Source organism: Lichenostomus cassidix, chromosome 26 (genome assembly GCF_008360975.1).
Source record: "Lichenostomus cassidix isolate B80296 chromosome 26, HeHo_3.0, whole genome shotgun sequence".
NCBI classification, from domain to species: Eukaryota; Metazoa; Chordata; class Aves; order Passeriformes; family Meliphagidae; genus Lichenostomus; species Lichenostomus cassidix.
In genome coordinates this window covers 1,117,835-1,130,439 of record NC_139506.1, presented here as the reverse complement: position 1 = coordinate 1,130,439, position 12,605 = coordinate 1,117,835, and the positions used below count along the sequence as shown (strand labels likewise).

Genomic DNA, 12,605 nt, shown 5'->3' with positions numbered 1-12,605 from the left:
CACCACTCACTCTAGGTGTTCAGAAGCCTCTCCTGACATCTGTCCCCCAGACTGCTCCGTCAGTCTTCAGCCAGCGAGAAGGAAGTGGGGAACCAAACAAGGGAGCAGGTCCTGTTTGGAGAGTTCAGTACTCACAAGGAAGCACTCACTGGTCCCATACATGGATCTGTCTTTCCTGTGCCACTCTGACACCTGCAGGGAGACAGGCAGTGCAGGGGGAGTTGCCAGGCTCTGATGCTGACCCTGGAGCTGTCAGTAGCTCCTCTCCCTTCCCTGACCAGCCCTGCTCTCCTGCAAAGGGCTCAGGGGGATTCAGCTCCAAAGTGACGTGTCCAGTGTGTGGTTGGGCAGAAACTCAGCAGTTGGGCAGATTGAAGCAGTAGCATCAGAACTGGGTCACAGCAGGATGTGACCCCATGAGAGTGGCCAGCAGACCCATCCCTGCCTTTGCAGGACAGGATGTACTGAAGGGTTTGAAGAGGAACTGGTGTTTCCAGGCAGGTAATGCACAATATAAATCTTCAAAGTGCTCCACGTTGGTGCTGGAGATGAGAAAATTCACAAGCTCCTGCTGAAAGCAAAACAAAGGGACAAAATATTCTGCTTGGGCAGAAGGTGGTATGGATCCTTCCTTGCCCGTAAGAGTGAAGCTTTGCTTCACTAATAATCCAGGAGAAAATGCTAAAAGACAGAATTAAGAGTGAGTTTTCAACATGAGACAACTCCCACCCAAGACTTAAGAATTGGCCAAATATGCCATTAGCAGGTTTTTATTTACCTCTTGAATTGTTCACAAGGGCTGTAAGAACAAGAGACACCACTCCAGCCACCAGCCCTGACCAACCAGCCCAGCCCAGACCAGACCAGACCAGCAGCAGCCTTGGGCCACAAGCTGGAGATATCAGTGTGGTGTTGTGCTACTCGGGGGGGTTATGGGCTGTGAACCTCGACGAGGTGAGAGCAGATGCAGCACTGGCATCCTGCAGGAGCTTCCCTGGGGCAGGCAGAGGGCTCACCTTCCTCTCCCCCTGTCTGGCTGGGGTCTTGCTGCTCACAGGCTGTGTTACCACCAAGATGAGGATGTGCACACTTGGTACAACCAGGCAGAAGCCCCACAAATGTATCACTTCATGTCATGCTACAGTCAGACTGGAAGGGAAAGGTCTTCCCCACTGACCCTTCTGCAAAGCAAATGCGTGGGCAGAGCAGAGCTTTCCTGGCTGGTCTGGGGGCAGGAGTGACCCATGGGGAGGCTCTGAAGCTCTGAAGAGAGTGACACTGAAGTGGATTGTCCCTGCTCAGGTGCCTCTGGGGCAGCCTGAGTCAGCTCCCAGGGCAGGGATGGAGTTAAACTCCCAGGCATGTTCTGGGGTGTTTTTCTAAAATGGTGTTGACACCCACACGAGCAGGAAAGAACTCACAGAATCCAAGAAAAATTGTAGTTGGGAAGGGCAATCTGTTGGTGTGTAACTCTGCCTGGAGGAGATCCAGTTTGGATTAGGTTCCCTTAAGTCCAGAGCATCACCAAGCATGGGGCTTCTGTGACTTCCTTGAGCCTCCAGACAGGTGGCTCTGGCCATGGGACAGAACTGAATCCTGTCACCATGCTGTGGCTGCTCTGTGCCTGGCTCTGGGCAGCAGGGTCCCCACGGCTGTGTTCAGTGCCTGCTGCTGAGCCACACACCTCCCTCATGCACTGCTCCCCTCCTGAGCCCTGCTCTGCTCCCCACACACACCCAGACAGCAGTGTGTGTCTCAGGAGCTCCGATGTCCCAAACAGTGCCCCTGCCTTAGAAACACCTGCACAGGTCACAGCAGAGTGGGGTGATGCCTACCAGCTACACTCACACCCCAGGTCGTGTCAGGATTGCCCAGGGCTGGAGCCTGAGGTGAGCAGCTGGATTGCTGATGAAATCCTGTACCTTTATTTAGTACCTAGAAGATCAGTTCCCATTTCTGGCTTCTCCTGAGAGTTCTTGGCAGCAGACAGTCAGGAGACAGTGAGGCAGCAGGAGGATGGGGCAAATTTACATCAAATCAAGGCTCTTCAAGGATATGCCTTACCTTCTAGAGGAGCAGTGGCTCAGTCAAAAGGCCTCTTTCAATCTTTTCAACAACACTACCAGAGGGCTGTTAGCAGCAGGTTCCAAGACCAGCACACAGCCACAGTGGCTCAAAGGTGGTCAGTGAGGAGCAGCAGAGTCACCTGAGCCCCAGGACCTTGTCCTGCTGCCTGTGAACTCTGGCACTGCCTCCTGCTTTGCCCAGGCTCTGTCGGGTCAGGCTGATCTCTGCTTTCCTCTCCTGAAATACCCATTGCTCCCAATGCCAGCCCCTCACCCCTTTCACTGCACTCTATTCTCCCCATTTTGAGAGGTTTTCTCTCTCTACCAAGCAGCCAAGAGAGCTGTGTTAGTGTAGCCCCGGCACTCCCAAATGCTGATGCAATCACTACATGCAAAAGGTGTGCCACAGCTCCACAGAATCCCAGGATGGATCAGGTGTGAAGTGACCCCAGTGGCTCATCTGGTCCCACCTCCCTGCTCAGGCAGGGCCATCCCAGAGCACATGGCACAGGATTGCATCCAGACGGTTCTAGAATATCTCCATTGATGGAGACTTCGAAGGGAGATGATTTCCCTTTGTCCAGCATCAGCTGAGTTCCTTCTCCAACCGCTGTGATGAATTCAAGCGCCTGCAGACGTCCATGGCTGGCAGTGACTGTCCCTGACGGTCCCTGCGGCACATGACAGACACCCTGCCACCTGCTGCCAGTTCGGCATCACGGCGGGACCAGGAAATCCTAGACTGGTTTGCGTCAGAAGGACCTTAAAACTCATCCCATCGCCCCTGCCATGGCAGGAACACCTCCCACTGTCCAGGCTGCTCCCACTGTCCAGGCTGCTCCCAGCCCAATGTCCAGCCTGGCCTCGGACACTGCCGGCCAGGGGAGCAGGGCGGGGCAGGGGCGGGGCTAGATGGATGACGTCACACCACACGCTCCGTCTGACGTCACGACCCGGCCCCGCCCCTCGCCATGGCGGCGCCCTGCGCGGAGATGGAGCCGGCGGCGCCTCCTGCCTCCCCTCCCGCTGCTCCTGCCGCCGCGCCGGGCTCGGCCGAGCTCGTGTGCGCGCAGGGCCGCAACCTGCGGGCGGTGCTGTGCCAGCGCTGCGGCTCCCGGGTGCTGCTGCCCGGCGCCGCCACCTTCGCCCGCCGTGAGGTACCGGGGGGTTCGGGGGAGGGCGGGCGGTGGCGGCCGGGCGGTGACGGCCCCGTGTCTCCGCAGCTCCTCCTGCCCGCCATGAGGAAGAAGGCGGCGGCGGCGGCGGCGGGAGGCGGCGGGGACGTGCTGCGGGAACACTGGCTGGTGCGCGACATGTTCTCCTTCGAGAACGTGGGATTCACCCGCGACGTGGGCAACGTCAAGTTCCTGGTGTGCGCCGACTGCGAGGCGGGGCCCATCGGCTGGCACTGCCTCGACGACAAGGACAGCTTCTACGTGGCGCTGGAGCGCGTGGCCCACGAGTGACGCCGGGCTCGGGCCCCGGGCCGGGAGCTGGGCCTGGCCGCCGGGAGCCCCGACAGCCCCGCGGCCCGAGGGACTGACCGCGGCTGGTCACCCCGGGGCCTGACTGACCGCAGCCTGCCTGCCCCGTGGCCTGGTGCCTCGTGGCCTGGCTGGCCACAGCTTGCCCGCCCCCTGGTGTGACTGACTGACCCACGGCCCAACTGGTCACCCCGTATCCCAGATCTAGCATCAGGAGCTGCAACCCTGGCACAGCCAACTCCTCACCTGCATGGGAAGAGTGTTGGTGGTGGGAGGGTCTCCTGTGACCTGCAGGGACACTTGCGCCAAGCAGCCTGATCTGCTGCTGTCTGGCTGCTTTGCCACTTCCCTGGCGGCTGCTGTTGCTCCAAGGGGCTGAGATGCCTCTCGGGCTGATGGCCCTGTGACACTGTGTAGATGGGGGCACTGGGACAGGGCAGCAGAAGTACAGGACTGCTGCACTGAGTTGTCGTGGCAGCTGAAATTGTCTGACCTGCAGCCAGAGCAGTTCCAGGGTTTAAGGCTGAATCTTCTGTTGATTTTCAGAAGGTATGTTCCCTGCCCCAATCTGTAACATATATGTTCTCCAAAACCTCATCCCACCTGACAGCTGTATTCTGTATTACAGTCACCTGAAGTGACTGTAAGCTATTCCAACTGATGTGTGCAGTTCTATTAACTGAGTGCTTGGAAGTAAAACACAGGTAGAATGTGCAGACAGCATAGGCTGATAGAGCAGCAAATAAAGAAAATGTGCCAGACCATAGTGTTTTCAGGCAGCAAGAGTGAAGAGATCCTGAAAAGGATCTGAATAATTGGACAGGCAGTGCTGAAGCATGTCAGAGCAGCCATGTTAAACAGAGATGTCAGGAAGGTAAAAGCAGGTGGTAAGAGTAATCTGGGATATTGTGACCTTTTAAAAACTGGGCATGCACTAATTAAAAACGGCAGGAGGCTGCAGCAGCCGTGGTTCTCACTGCATTTATCACTGCTGGTAATGGTGGCCCAGTTCATTCTCCATTGCAAACCCCTGTATGAGTGACAGAACAGCTCTCCAGGGGTGCTCTGGGGTCCCTGGTGCTGTGCCTTACTGTGGGACATGTCACTGTCCTGTGCTCATAGACACTGGGGTACTGGCCCAGCTGTGAAGGCACAGCTGTCACCGTGCTGGGATGATGGATTTGTTTGTGTCACCAAACTCAAGGTGGGTTGTAGGTGTGCTGCCCCAAGGCTGTGGGAAGACCCCTCTAATGAAACCATTTTGCTGGCAGGATTCTGTAAGGCAGGCACAGCCTTGGATGAGTCTCCAGAAGAGGGAGAGGCAGGAACAAGTTCCTTCTTCCTGCAGTGCTTGAGCATCTGCACTTTTAAGATTTGGAGACTCTGCCTTAATGTGGAACAACCAAAGTGTTGGCTGTTCTGGGTCTGCTCCATCAGGAACTTCTGCTGTGGGATTTATCAGGGGAGGGAGAGAGGCAAAACTGTGGGCTGGGAGCTGAGGCTGGAGCAGGAAGCAAATCCTGTGCTGTGTCCTTGCTAAATGTGTCAGATGCACATTTGTCATGGAAACTGCTTCTTCCCTCCTGCCCTTCCTGTCTCACCCCTAAGCCCAGGGACTGCACAGGTTCATCAAGATGTACCACAAAGGACAAGAGAGCTTCACTTGGCTTCTGCACAGGCATGACAAAATGGTGGGATCACATCACTAATTTCACACTTTCATTTGGATTGTTGTCTATTAGGGAATGTGTTCTGACCTGAAATACCCCAGTTATAGTCCATGTAACTTAAATGTACTGTGCTGCACAAGCTTCATTTTGAAGGCACCACTGTGCAGAACAGACTGTGGAAATCAGCTTGGCTAACGCTGAGTAAATGACCTCCAAAAAAATGGTACATGTGGATTCCTGACTAGAGGTGGCACTGGGACAGATGCTGGGGGCGTGGTGGCGGCTTTCACAGTCAGTAGAACACTTCTGGAGAGATTGGAGAGCTCAGGTCAAAGCCCTTCACGTCAGAATGGTAGCGACTCAAATCCATCTTTGTGCAGCACGCAGTGATGGGAGTGCTGTGAGCTCCTGCTGCTCTTCAGTGGCAGAGGGGAGGTGACTCCTCCATGGATCCAGGTGTGCTTTCTGCTGACTCTTAAATAGGATCACGTGGACTTGAAATGCTAAGAAGAAATTAACAGTCTGATGGGAATTCTTGGGAAGAAGCTTTTGTACCATGAGCTTTTGGGGGTCTTTCAGCCTCAGGTAGGGTCTTGGGTTCCTGCAGCTTGGAGAGGCCATGAGATCCACCCCTGCAGTGCAGGTGGCACGGGAGAGACTTTGGGCAGGTGAAGGGACAGCTGTGCAGTCCAGCACCCAGTTAGCACCTGGGCTAATTCATGTTCCCAGAGGTGACAGAATTTCAGGGGGGTGGGCCGGAAGTGGAGAAAAGGCAGCATCACTTTGTGGAAAGTGAGTCCAGGCAGCTGCACTGAGCTGTTAATGGAGCACTGGGGGAGGAACATCCCAGTGAGCAGACGTAGCCTGGGGGAAGAGCTGCTGCTGCTCCATGGGACACAACACCAGGCTTGGGATCTGCTGAAGCTGCACTGTTTCCTGTGTCAATGAGAGCTAATAAAAATTCACATGGACTCACAAATAAATGTAATCTTTTCAATTATTTTCATCCAGCATGTTGAAAAACTGTTTTCCAGTTGCCTGTGGTAACTTCTAGAAATTAAGGATGGACAGCCCTCAGGCGTGGGAAGCACTTTCGTAAGACCTGGGGAAGCTCATCTTGCAGCCTGTCTTTCTCTGTATCCACACCAAGACAGAGCAGAAACCTTATTTCCACATGTAGGTCACTTTAAGTTAATTTGAAAATGGATTCTTCTGTTTAATGTCTGCATAGATTTGACTCCTAAGACCGTCCTGTGTTGAGATGTAGCAGTGCCTCAAGAGGGAACAGTAACAAAGCTGTGCCTCTTGCTCCAGCCAATCTCTCCAGCAAGGTGCAGGGGGGGCAAATAATAACAATTTTGTCTAATTGGTTCCCAGTGTGGATTTAAGGCATGCCTGTTTGTATGGATCAGGTGTTTATATACCATAAATGTGCTTAGGATGGTTAAAAGCAGAGCTTGCTCCACTCTGGCTCTGGTATTGGGATGGGTTCACAGCCAGAGCCTGGGCTTGGCTGACACTGGCACCTTGTGTAGCTTCTCTGCTCCCATTCCCACCCAAACCTCTCCCTCAAGCAACTGCTGAACCCTTTGCATGTTCAATTTGATAACTTATGCTAAAGCTTCTTTTCGTGGCTGCTGGGTTGACACATGGGAGATGAGTTCTGCAGGCTGAGATAATCCAGAGGCAATGGCAGGATGAAGGCCTTCCCTCTTTTGCAGCTGCAGTCTGTGAGATCAGCTGAGCTATCCTGGGGAACTGCCACAAGTCATGCCTTGCATAGAGGTCACAATCACACTCTTCCTTCCCTAAATTAAGTACATTCCACTGAATCAGGTAAGTGGTGTCTGGAGCAGGGATTGGGATTCAAGGCTGCCTCTTTCCCCAGCGCTGCAAGTGAGCAAAGAGCCTTGGTGCCTGCGAAGACCTGAGGTCCTACTTGATTCCTCCCTTCTTACTGAGGGAATCTTCAGCAGAGCAGTGATGACAGTGTGGACTTTGAAGCAGTAGCTGGGAGAACTTTGCTGTTTGCCTCCCTGCTGTGTCCCAGGGCTCTCCTATCCAGCTGTTCCTCATGGAGGAGCCCAGGAGAGGTGAAAGTGGGATCACTGCAGCACCTGCACAGTGTGTCTGTGGGACCTGCTGCCTGCAGGTATGGAGGGGAATGGCTCAGCAGAGTTCAGAGAAGAGCTGTGGTTGACAAAAGCAGGGCCAACTTGGCAGGACAGTTCCCTATCCTGCACAGCTCACCCTTGCTGCATTCCCTAAACCTCTGTGTGAGCAGGGACTGCCCCATCAGCGCAGGCAGTGCTGCAGGGGGGGTGTTTGGGGGAACAGGGATTTCTGAAATGTGTTATGAATTTCCCTGAAGGTCATTTTACATTTCTGACATTACGCTCCCTGGCAGGAACAAAAGTAGGAGGAAAGGAAACAATTGAGAGGAAATAGCTCCAGGGTCCTTGGACAACTGGTGCAGGGAAAGCATCCCTGCCTCCCACAGAGTCAGGTTAATACAGGCCAAACTCCAGAAACAGAGAAACAATAAACCACCAAGTATTTTGCCAAAAACCCACCAAGTATTTTGAAGTTGCTTGGGGACACAAAAGGAAACCACAGCAGATGAGTGGAACTGGCCATAAAAGTGTGGAGGGAACATGGGAGCTTTTATCAATGTCAGCTTTGTTCTTTTTCAACCAACACTTTTATGCATTTCAGCATAAATATTTGAGTGCTGAGTTGTGAGGCAGCCAGCTCCCTACGGTGCAGCTTTGGTACGAGCACAGCTGGGCCCCTCGGTGCCGGTGAGGGGAGAGAAGGGGGACATGGCAGCCCAGCAGTCCAGGGGAGAGCTACTGACCTGGGTACTTGATGGGGGAGAGAAGCCAGTTTTCACAAGAGTGTGCTCTGGAGTGAATGCCCTGGAACCTGAAAATGACCTGACCTTGCACAAAGTGAAAATCAAGTGCTTGGCTCCCTTCGTGCAAACCCAGAGAAGTGAGCAAGTTCCTGGGTTGCTGAGATAACATTTCCATCCTCCAAGAGGGGGAAGCAGCTCTGGACAAAGCGTTTCTTGCAGCTTTCTTAAAACTGAATTGAGAGTGGCACAATCCATCCCGGTGGTTGCTGCAATTTGGCTTTTGAAGTACTGCACATCCAATTCTGGGAGAGCCACAGGGGTGGGAGCAGCCTGGGGTGGAGGATCTGTCCCTTGAGCATCCCAGGGCCATTTCCTGAGGGCCTAAGACATGAACTATTCAGATACAGCTTCTGCCTGAAGAAAGGCAGTTGCCCTTCCCTCCTTGGCATGGTTCTCAGCCGTGTGCGCTGAGCTGGACAGGACAGCCCCGGGCAGTTTTGCAGCCCAGAAATGCAGCCGGACCCGGTGGTGGGGCATGTGCTGCCACAGCCATGCAGCTGCGGAGGAGGCCAAAGTAAAGAGCCAGAGCCGTGTGTTTCCAGCAGCCCCGCTGTGTGTGGCAGGACAGGGCAGAGCTGCAGGCAGGGTCTGTCCTTCACAAGTCCTTCAGGGTAATTTGTGTGTTGATGGGATCCGAGTGTCCGTGGGGGAGAGGCTGCCCTGGGCGAATTCCGTGAATGTGTTTGTCCCTCCCTCTCCTCGATGGGGAAGCAGCAGGGAGTGTGTGTATGCTCAGCTGGGCTTCTGCTCCCCCTTTCATGTTCCTTATCTTCCAGGAGGCTCTGAATTCCCTGGGGGAAGGCAGACAGTTGCTGTAATCGCTGTGCGTGCAGAGGCAGAGCATTCCTGTCTGCCTGCTGCTGGGAGTCCCCTGTGCCATTGTTCCAACCCAGCTGGAAGAGGTGCCCTGAGAGCAAGGGAAAATGAGCAAAGCCGTGTCAGCACAGGTATCCTTCCCCTCCTTGTGCAGCTGGCTCTGCACGCTGCCTGGAATGCTGTGAACAGCAGGCTTTTTTCATGGCAAACATCCAGACCACAGCACGTTGCAGAATCGCTGGTTAATTTGGAATATCTGGCAGCGGAACATGAGGACATGGCTTCAAGAACTTGTTGCCTCGTGTTGTCCTGTTCTCTAAAACAGACAGGAGACTTGGTTCTCTCTGCCAGGCCATGGCAGGTCCAAGGGGCTGGCACCAAAAAAGGTCAGGACTCAGCAAATAGAACCCAACTGCCAAAGAGAAACGATGCTTGGAGAAAGGAGCAGCTCCAGGCTCTGGAGGGAGGGATCTCCCTTGATAAGGCATACCAAAGTGTGAGGGCTGTAGTTATGCATCAGCAGCAATGTGGGGGCTCTGTGCCCTCTTCAGCTCAATCCCTGCTGCAGCCACAGGTGTCCCAGTTTGGCTCTGGTGCCAGTGCTCCACAGGCCCTCATGATGCCAGCACTGCTCGGGGGGATCTGGTTCCATCCCTTCCCTTGAGGCCTCTGCTAGGATATGGGGATTTCTGTTGGAAATCCAGTATGCTGGCACTAAAAGGGAATGTCTTGTGTGTAGCTGGACACAGCTCCTGATTTTGAGAGAGGTGATGCCACAATGCCCAGTGCTGCACATACTCCGGGCAGCACAGTATAACCTGCAGTTTACTGGGACCCTCTGGCTTACCCCTTGGCATCCCCCTGCCTGTGCAGACAGTTTGTGCTGCTGATCCAGCTAAACTGATGTGAATTGTTCTTGACACAGAGGTCAGTGAAAAGAGGTTGTTGCCACATGCAGCTGCACTGCAAGGCCAGTGCAGTGTGGAACTGGGTGCACTAGTTGTAGTGCACCTCTGCCTTGTCCATGCATCCCTCTGCAGGTCACTGGAGCACCTGGAGCTCTCCAGCCAGGTCAGTGCCTACAGTGCTTCAGCTCCTCAGGGCTAATAGGGACACGAATGCTTAGCTCTGTCCTGGTGCCCTGCTCTAATCCATCAGTGCCACCATAAACACCCAGAGGGCCTCAAATCTGAGGCAGTCCACTGAGGAGTTTCTGTTCCTACCTGGTTTATTGGTCAGCAATCCACTGGATTCTCAGTACAACCACCCTGTGTGCTCTTCAGGTAGCAGGAACCAACATCTGTAACAGTTCACCCAGCATGTGCTACCTAACTATCAGAGATGGATACAGCCTTGCCAGTGGAGTGTGGACTGTGGATGGGTCATGATTTAACCCCAGCTGGCAGCTAAACACCAACACAGCCACTCATTTCTACCCCACACTGTAATGGGGAGAGAAGTGGAAGGGTGACAGTGAAAAAACTGGTGAGTTGATGTAAAGACAGTTAAATAATGATTTTTTTTTTATTTAAAGGGGGGAAAAAGCAACAAAGAGAGCAACAAGAAAAACAAGCGATACAAGAAAGCAATTGCTTATCACCAGCTGTCCAAAGCCTGGCCAGACCCCACCACCCCCCATCCTCTTTTTCACGGCATCACATGGTCTGGGATATCCCTGTGGTTAGTGAAGGACAGCTGTCCTGGCTGTGTCCCCCAGCTCCTGTGCACCCTCACCCCAACACTGGTGGGTGAGTGTGAGGAGCAGAACAGCCGTTGGCTCAGCAGAAGCTAATCATCCCTGTGGGACCAGTGCTGTTTTCAGCACAGATCCCAAACAGCACCACAAGGTGCTGTGGAGAGCTGTAACTGCCCCAGCCCAAACTCGTACAGGATGTGAAGTGTTTGCCACACTCACTCCTTGCACCACCAGCTGACAGGTTTCATGGTCAGAAGGTACAGGTGGGAATGTCCAAACACTGGGAATAGGAGTGAGTTGATAGCTGGTGCTGCTGCCTGACCATCAGGGAGGGAAAACTGCACACCAAGAGAGGTCTGGCTTAATGGGTGATTTTGGTTATCACAAAAAGAATCACAAAGTCGTTTGGGTTGGAAGGCAAAGCTCATCCAGTTCCACCCCCTGCCATGGGCAGGGACACCTTCCACTATCCCAGGATGCTCCAAGCCCTGTCCAGCCTGGCCTTGGACACTGCCAGGGATCCAGGGGCAGCCACAGCTTCTCTGGGCACCCTGTGCCAGGGCCTCCCCACCCTCACAGCCAAGAATTTCTTTCCAATATCCCATCTCTCCCTGCCCTCTGGCAGTGGGAAGCCATTCCCCCTTGTCCTGTCACTCCAGGCCCTTGTCCCAAGTCCCTCTTCAGCACTTCTGGAGCCCCTTTAGGCACTGGAGGGGACTCTAAGTTCTCCCTGGAGCCTTCTAGCCTTCTCCAGGTGAACACCTCCCAAAAAGTTAATTAGTTGCCCTAAAAGAGAGGCCAATTCCTGTAGCATGGCAAGACAAGATATGTTTTCAGTATCTAAACTAAAAGTTAGTATGGAGAAACAAAATTTGTAAACTGTAGGGACAGTTTACTCCCAGGTAACAAAGTGAACCTGGGCCAAGAAGTTTAACCAATACAGACAGTACAGGTACGAAGTCTGGCATCATTTGAGACAGGGGCACTCTCCAGCACAGACACAGCACCCCAGTACAGAGAGGCCACAGCCCATTGGTTACTCAGGAGGGCCTTGAATTCTAAAGGAAAAAAAAGTGATAGAGAAACTTGATAGAGAAGCTGTTTCATCTTTGATAAATGGCAGGTGGAGATTTGGTACTGCAGAGCAGCAGGGAAAGGCAGGAAAGCAGCACTGAAGGAGTCTGGGCTGAAGCAGTATTTAAAGTGAGCAGGGATGGGAGCAGCCCCTGCAATGTGGGCTTGCAGAGAACAAAAAAATAGGGCAGGTAGTGAAGTCCATGCTTGCAGGAGCAGGATTAAAACAGTTGGATGAACAAATAATCTAAGATTTAAAAGCAGAGAATGTATTTAAGGCCATTAAACCACGCTCTTATTTAAGGATTACCTCCAGGAAGCCAGGCTAATAGCATGGTGAGGTTACAACGTCAAGTGATCAAGGGAGAGAATGCTGATATTAAACTTGCTCATGAAATGTTAATCTGTGTGCAGACACTGCTGCAAGTGCTCCGACTGTCACGGAAGGAACCTCACAAAACAAAAACAGCCCAGCCCTTTGGGGTTCCACTCTTGCAACTCAGGCACATCCTGCCACTTAATTAGACACTCCCTGCGGGGGCAGGATCAGGTATAAACAGGGTTTAATCATATAATTAGAGCTATGCCTACTACACACTATCAGTGTTCTGGAGGCCTTCCCTTGAAAAAACCACTCTGGCTATGCCTTCTGCACTCGTAATTCCCATATTTAAGGATTCCCAGCCCATCTGGACCAGGAGTGTTTAGAACATGAATTAATTCAGTGCTGTCTAGTTGGATAGTTTTCAGTTCCAAATGAAAGATATTTCTTGGCACCCGGCAAACATTCCCAAAACCCTCATGGAGAATCCATGTCCTCCTGTCAAGGTTTGGCCTGAGATCAGTGGATTAAGCATTTCCACCTGTGAACATTCTCCCCAG

General features: G+C 53.1%; 1 protein-coding gene across 1 annotated transcript; it reads left to right on the top strand.

Annotated features, from left to right (window-relative positions):
- Positions 1 to 3,003: 3,003 nt before the first annotated feature.
- Positions 3,004 to 6,203, top strand: RABIF (RAB interacting factor). The gene is made up of 2 exons (XM_085082840.1): positions 3,004 to 3,223; positions 3,290 to 6,203. Exons 1-2 carry the CDS (start codon positions 3,038 to 3,040, stop codon positions 3,530 to 3,532), a joined length of 429 nt encoding a protein of 142 aa, XP_084938966.1. The 5' UTR covers positions 3,004 to 3,037; the 3' UTR covers positions 3,533 to 6,203.
- The last annotated feature ends 6,402 nt before the right edge of the window (positions 6,204 to 12,605 follow it).

Bases quoted from the DNA above. Each gene is read 5' to 3' on its own strand.
- RABIF (XM_085082840.1), top strand. From the start codon at position 3,038: ATGGCGGCGCCCTGCGCGGAGATGGAGCCGGCGGCGCCTCCTGCCTCC. The intron at 3,224-3,289 runs GTACCGGGGGGT...GTGTCTCCGCAG, and splicing joins CCACCTTCGCCCGCCGTGAG to CTCCTCCTGCCCGCCATGAG.